The sequence below is a fragment of the Apodemus sylvaticus genome, chromosome 17 (genome assembly GCF_947179515.1).
Source record: "Apodemus sylvaticus chromosome 17, mApoSyl1.1, whole genome shotgun sequence".
Classification (NCBI taxonomy): Eukaryota; Metazoa; Chordata; class Mammalia; order Rodentia; family Muridae; genus Apodemus; species Apodemus sylvaticus.
This window is the reverse complement of record NC_067488.1, coordinates 40748889-40756064: the sequence shown is the minus strand read 5'-3', so window position 1 is coordinate 40756064 and position 7176 is coordinate 40748889. Positions and strand designations below refer to the sequence as shown.

Genomic DNA, 7176 nt, shown 5'->3' with positions numbered 1-7176 from the left:
TTCCTGATTTGCTTGCAATATGAGATTGTAATTCTATTTCTTTCCATGTGTCTCACCCACCTTCTTATCAGCTTTTGCATCCATCTGTCAAGTTGGATAGCATCTGTCTGTCACAACACCCATGTGTTCTGTTGCTACTTTAGTCACCTGACCCTTCAATATTGATAATAGAGTGACATTCTGTGATTAATATTCATTGTCATCACCACTGGCTAGCATTTATTGAGATTTGCTACATGCCAGGGTGTGTGCAAAATGATCAATGGGGAATGTTCATATCATCCTCTTATAATTTAGCCAAACCAAATGCAGTTACCAGTCCACACTCACAGATGACACAGCATCAAAGAACAGGGGAGTTAAGTGAGTTGCCTAAGGTCTCCTGTAAGAAAACAGGTGAGCTCCTGGTAGTAATGGGATATGTGGCCTCCATATTGTAGATGGATGAAAGGACCATAGACCAGAACTTAGTTTCAGCCATAAGGTCTCTCTCTCTCTCTCTCTCTCTCTCTCTCTCTCTCTCTCTCTCTCTCTCTCTCCCACACACTCCCTCCCCCTCCCTCTCCTCTCTTTCTCACCTTCTCTTTCTTTCCTTCTCTCCTTCCTTCCTTCCTTCTCTCTGTCCTTCCTCTCTCTCTCTCTCTCTCTCTCTCTCTCTCTCTCTCCCACACTCCCTCCCCCTCCCTCTCCTCTCTTTCTCACCTTCTCTTTCTTTCCTTCTCTCCTTCCTTCCTTCCTTCTCTCTGTCCTTCCTCTCTCTCTCTCTCTCTCTCTCTCTCTCTCTCTCTCTCAGAAGAAGAACCTTTTAACAGACCATGAAGCAGATATATGGTCTTGTCCATCTAATCTTTGCAAAGTTGCTGGCTTTTGAAACCATCATATGTTTGACTAAAGTCATCTTATACAAGTAACTTATTTCTTTGTTTTTCAGGTAATGAACCAAAAAGATCATGTCTGAAGTACAAGGAACAGTTGAGTTTTCTGTGGAGCTACATAAATTTTATAATGTGGATCTCTTTCAGAGGGGGTAAGTATAATTCACTTTGTGAATGAGTGTAGTATGTCTGTGTGTGTCTGTGTGGTCAGATAATAAGACATTTTGGATTAATGAAGAACGTTCATTATTTTCCTGTCCAATGGAAAATTCAAACTGTTAGTTCATTTGAGAGTAAATGATGCGTTGACTAAGAACTAATTTAGTTCATCCTTCCCACATTTTTTTCTACATTTCCTCTTCTCTGTTGATATTTTCATTGCATTTTAAAGGAATCGAGTTTGGGGATGTAAGGATTATATGCACATGTTCTTTGTATCAGCTCCTGCCTTCAGGTTCCTGCCATGTCTGAGGTCCTGCCTGACTTCCTTTTTATGATGAACTGTGAAGTAGAAGAGTAAGCCAAATAAACCCTTTCTTTTGCAAGTTGTTTTTGGTCATGGCATTTTACCATAGCAATAGCAACCCTAAGATAGTGCTGTTCTCTCTTTCTATACAATTATCATTTTCACTCTTATAAAACAGAAGCAATATGTAGCATTTATCATTATATGATTAATTTAACCAAATACAATATCCTCCCACATGAAAAAAGATATATTACATGCAAACACACAGACATATAATATGGTCATGTAACATATGGTGATGTATATATCACCATACCACTATCACCAACATACTGGTGATTTTTCCTTTGTATACACACACACACATACACACACACACACACACACACACACACACACTCAGGGTGGGTTTGCAAGATCATTCTGTCATTTTTTTGTAACCTCTAATCAGATTTCCATAATTGTTGTTCTATCTTATAATACTGTCTACATGTGTGAGAGTTCTCTTTCTGAAAATCCTTGCCAACATTTATTTGTTATTTTGATAATAGCTTTTCTAATTAAGGCTACATGAGATTTCCTTGTAGTCTTAATGATCATTTACTTACTAATTAGTAATATTAGGCTGGTTTTTCAAATGTTTGCTGGTCATTTGGGTATCTTCCTTTGAGAAACGTGTAATTAGGTCATTGGACTAAACCTCTTGGTGCCCATTCTTGACACTGCATAGCCTATTTTTAATGACTCTGCTTGATAAAGTAAATTATAAGGCCAGCATAGTCTCAGAGCAGAGACATAGATAGAAGCTGTCTTTGGGTGGAAGAACCTATGCACAATTTCAACCACTGAAGCAATACTCCACTTTTAGAAGCCTGCATATGAAATTAATGCTATTTTGTATACCATGACTGCCCCTTTTTTATAATGTTTTCTGTACAATATTTCCATTATTTACACCCTAATCTTTACTTTCTCTAAATTCTCTTCTCTTCTCCTCTCTCTCTCTCTCTCTCTCTCTCTCTCTCTCTCTCTCTCTCTCTCTCTCTCTGTGTGTGTGTGTGTGTGTGTGTGTGTTTAGGGCCCACTACTTGGGATTGGCTAATCAGGGATTTCATCCATGGAGAAGGCTTAATTTCCCTCTAAGCAGTCATTGCCTATTACCCTTCAACTAGGAGTGGGGCCTTGTGATATTTCCCACATCCTTGCTGGCATGTCAGCTAGTGTTGTCATTGTACATGTCTTGTTTAGGTGACTGCACAGTTAAGATTTCAGGGACACAACTTCCTTTCATATAGGGAAGATACTATCTCATAGCAGACATTGTTGTTTTCTGGCTCTTCCAATATTTCCACCTCTTGTTCAACAATGTTCTTTGAACCTTAGGTGTAGAGATTCTATTGTATATTTGTCAGCTAGGGATGGACACCTCATGATCAGTTTTCTCAGTATTTTGACCAAATGTGGCTTGGATGTAATGTTCTGTGTATGCTGAAAGAGGAAGCATTCTTTGATGAGGGTAAGAGCTATATTGGACTAATACTAAATACATAAGTATTTAGACTGCAGTTAGAAATTATAATATTTTATGAAGTGGCAGAGGTAGGTTTTTAGGGGCCACAAATTCACCAACCACGCTAGGGTTACAGTATAAGGTATATATCTCATAATGAGTAAGCCTTAAATCCAATCAGATAACTGCTTGTTACTCCCAAGATAAAAGTGTCATTATTATACCATGTGGGAACATGTGGGGACATCTTGTCATGCTAGTCATTATTGTGATTTATGGGATTTGCAAGTGTTTAGGATCACTGATTGTTTATCTCCATTCCACTCCCTTATTACTTAGAATGAAATACAGTAGGTTTGGCAGGCTTCATTTGTGCTGCTGATGCTTTATTCATACTCAGATCTTCAAATTTCACATTTGTTAGAAAAGGAAGCAGTTTTGCTAATTTCACCCCCCATTAGACACTTTTGTATTTGTTACCAATCTCTAGAAAAGTAGCGCCTTGTGAACTTTTTAATATAGGCCTCTTTGGAGCTGGGAATATAAATAGCATAGTCTTAGCATAGCTACGGGGACTGGGGAATTTAAAACTCTCTGACTCACAATCCTGAATTCCTTTTTTATTGATTAAGCTTGTTGTCTAAGTGGTCTACGTTCTTTCCAAAGTACACTGGATAAGATGATATTACTTGTTCAATTTGCAGTGATTTTATTCAAGGGGTATAAATACAGCAAGGTACTCTAATAATTAAGGTCTACATTAACTCTGAAGCACTTGCTTTGTTCGTATATCTAACAGTCCCGAGTCTTGTTCAGCAGCTCAGATGTCAGTAATAAGGAGGGCTCCACAGAATAGTAAGGCTCCTGGCACGTGATACTCTAGTTTATGGTTAGATACAGTTATAAACGTCATTCTAGTTTTAACTCTCTGAACTCTTAAAGAATTCTAGCATTATGAATGTAGGATGATACTGATAGTTGAATAATAGCACCACCAGGAAATGCTTGAACATTACTTACCCGACTCCTACTAAAAGTTAGTTGATGTCCACAGTGGAATATAAAATGACAGTTTAATCAGGTCCATAAATAAATAGACTTGAGTTTATTTTAAACATGATTTGATCTATAGACCCATGAGGAATATTCATCACACAGCTTATCCTAACAGTAAATTTCGCTGGAGGTATTGAGAGTTTTATATGAACAACACAGAGAGTTCACCTTAACCAAGTCTTGTAGAACCACACGTGCCAGGTATGAGCAGATTTTTGTGAAGTTGTTCAAGGGCTTGAAAAATAAGTGTGAAAAATCATAACTTCTTTAGCTTGTCTGGAATGTTCCTCTTATATATGAATGTTTGGGATCCATTGTGTAGACAAGCTCATCAATAGAGGGTAGCATAAAATGAGGCTAAATTAAAACCAAAATATGTAGGAGACATAACTTATAGGATTCATAAGAAGAAAATAATATTAGAAGAAAAATCTATTTTAAATGATGGGTTATTGCTACCTCATTTTGTGTTTACACATTCCTTTTCTACATTCTGGTTTATGATCTATGCCATATAGGAATACTTATTTAAGATTATATAGATGTATATATATGTGTGTGTGTGTATGTATATATATGTATATATATGCATGCTTGGTACCAGAAGAGCATTTTCTTTTACAGACTTTCAATTCTGTTATTAAAATTTTAATACATACATAATACAGATACGTAGTGGATTTTGATTACATATACCACCCATTGCCCCTTCTCAGTCTTTATAAACTTGTTCTTTCTCCCAACATATTGACTTATTAATTTTCTGTTTTCTTTCTTTGAATTATAGTCTGTATTCCTGGGGTTTTCTAGAGAAATAGAATTGATAGAACATATTAATATATCTATTGCTTTTATGTATTTACCTGTACGAATCTGTAACATCTCTATATAATTATAAGAATGGCTTAAAACCTGTGGTCCAACTATTCCAACAATAATTGTGTCTTGACAAAAAGTTTCAAGGATCCAATAGTTGTTCAGTCTACCTGTCTTAGGTTCAGTCTACCAGTCTTAGCTGGTCTTCAGTATATTACAGAATCCTGAAGTAGTAGGCTCTAATACCAGGAAAGAAATGAACTGGCCAGTGAGAGTAAGAGCGTTCAGGCAAAGAGAAAGAGCTTCTTTCTTCCATGCTCTTCATATAGGCTGCCAGGTTTAGGGTGGATCATTCCACTTCAAATGATCCAATCAAGAAAAAAAAAAATCTCTCACAGGTGTTCCCAGAAGCTTGGATTTTAGCTAATTTTAGGTGCAGTCATGGTGCTAACCAAGAATAGCCATTACAAACACTAAGTTTGATTAGTGTTACTTGCACGGGTGCTGGAGAGGTATATTAACTGGGGAGTAAGCAATTAAACAGTGTCTACACCACTGAAGAAAAGTAATTCCCCTTTTCTAGTACAGTTAACTCTCAGTGAAACCTTGGGCCTCATGAGCTCCAAGCCCCACATTCATGATTAAATGTTGATGCTATACAAGTTCCTTGCAGATAAGTATGACCACTGTGATTTCATTTTATGTACAGAAGGCAAATCACAATACTTCTACCTACTCTTTGTATCTTACATTTTATTTTCTGCAGTTTCTTCAACAGTATTGTCTCAGTCTTGGGCGGTGTGATATAGATGTCTCATATAGGACTGGTCACACTGAATAGTCACTTAATCTCAACTCTTTCACCTCTCATCAGTTTCTTATTTAAGTAGCAACAAAAGTATGAGAAGAAGTACTCTGAAGTGAGGTGGGTCCCAGAAGTCATATCTTCTTAAAAGAAAATCCCAAGGCCAAGTGTGGGTACATCTCTGAGTTGTCGGTCTTAGGGAAGAAGGAGGCTTCCAGACAATAGAGACCCTTGCTGTGCTCTTAGTTACCCACCAGAGTTGAGCACAAAGTTTCTACTTCTTAATGCTAGAATATTTTGGTTAATGGCTCCACTCTTCATATATGGATAATGACAGTAAAGTCTAAAGGAAAGGAATTATACCTCTTGCAAAAATGAGCTCTAGAATCCCATAGTGTTAAATCAGCAGTAAAACTCTACAATAATGCCCTGGAGTCCCCTGAATTCTTGCCTTCAGTAAGTTACAGATGGGCTGGGCATGATGCCAACCAGAATTCTGCATCTGTCAGGAGATGGGTACAGTCCCCCAAGGCTCAATAGGTGAGGATGCTTTCAGTGTGAATCTCAAAGGAGCCACACTTCCAGTGAAGCTTCATGGAAGATGGATGACTTGCATCTCAAACATAGTGGGCAAGATAAGGCCCTTGGGTACCCTCAGATAAAAAAAAGTTAATGGATTTCTGCTGTCAGTGAAGAGAACAAAATGTTTCCCAAACTTGGTGGTTTAGGGAAATGAAAAGATTGATGACTATATGATACAACAAATCCTCCATACATGGTCACTGGGAAGGCCTGCCAGTCAGAGCTCCATCAGTTAAGCAACTTACAAAATTTTTAGAAAAGTTTGATCTTGGTGAACTTGTTTGGAAGATTCTGTCCAAGATATGTTAGCTCCAGTGCCTTGGATCTAGGACAAAGTGGCACATGACAGATGTGTGTATAGTGGAGCAAAATCAGCTTTATTAAGGTGAAAAATAAAGAATAAAGATAGAGATTAGATCGTTAGCTGGATGATAGATAGATAGATAGATAGATAGATAGATAGATAGATAGATAGATAGATAAGTATGTGGGTGGATGGGGAGAGAGAGAGAGAGAGAGAGAGAGAGAGAGAGAGAGAGAGAGAGAGAGAGAGAAGATATGGAGGGGGAGAGAGAAATGGAGAAGAGTGATGGAGAGGGGGTCAGATAGACAGTTTTAAGAATCTCCCAAAGTATTCTCCCAATGATATGACAATGGCCCAAGAGTTTCTGTGTCTCAATCATATATACCCAAGCATTAACATGCAATTATTAAGTAAACATACCTAATATAAATCCTCCTCTGACCACAAAAGGTGAGGAGTGTGTGTGTGTGTGTGTGTTTATGTGTGTATTCACTTTACCACTAAAGTCCCATAGTCTTACTTGCCCCATTATTGCTAAGAATTCTTGTTTTAAAGCCTTCTTTGAGATTCAAGGCAAAATTGAAATTCAAAGGAATTTGAATGTTTATTCTATAGTTGTGCCAGCCTGACAGTTTCTGATTAGTGAAAATAGGAAGAATGAAGGGATTAGCACAGCAAATATTCCTATTTAAAGGTAGATGAATAAGGAGATGAATAACATAGGCTGTTGTGGTACTAGTCCTATCATCATTGATTTGT

General features: G+C 37.6%; 1 protein-coding gene across 1 annotated transcript in view; it reads left to right on the top strand.

Moving 5' to 3' along the window:
- The first annotated feature begins 950 nt into the window (after positions 1-950).
- The window catches only part of Fam135b (family with sequence similarity 135 member B), a 185133-nt gene continuing 178907 nt past the window's right edge, over positions 951-7176 (top strand). Inside the window, exon 1 of the mRNA XM_052160989.1 lies at positions 951-1027. Coding sequence (XP_052016949.1) covers positions 951-1027 — 77 coding nt within the window. The remainder of the gene's footprint in view (positions 1028-7176) is intronic.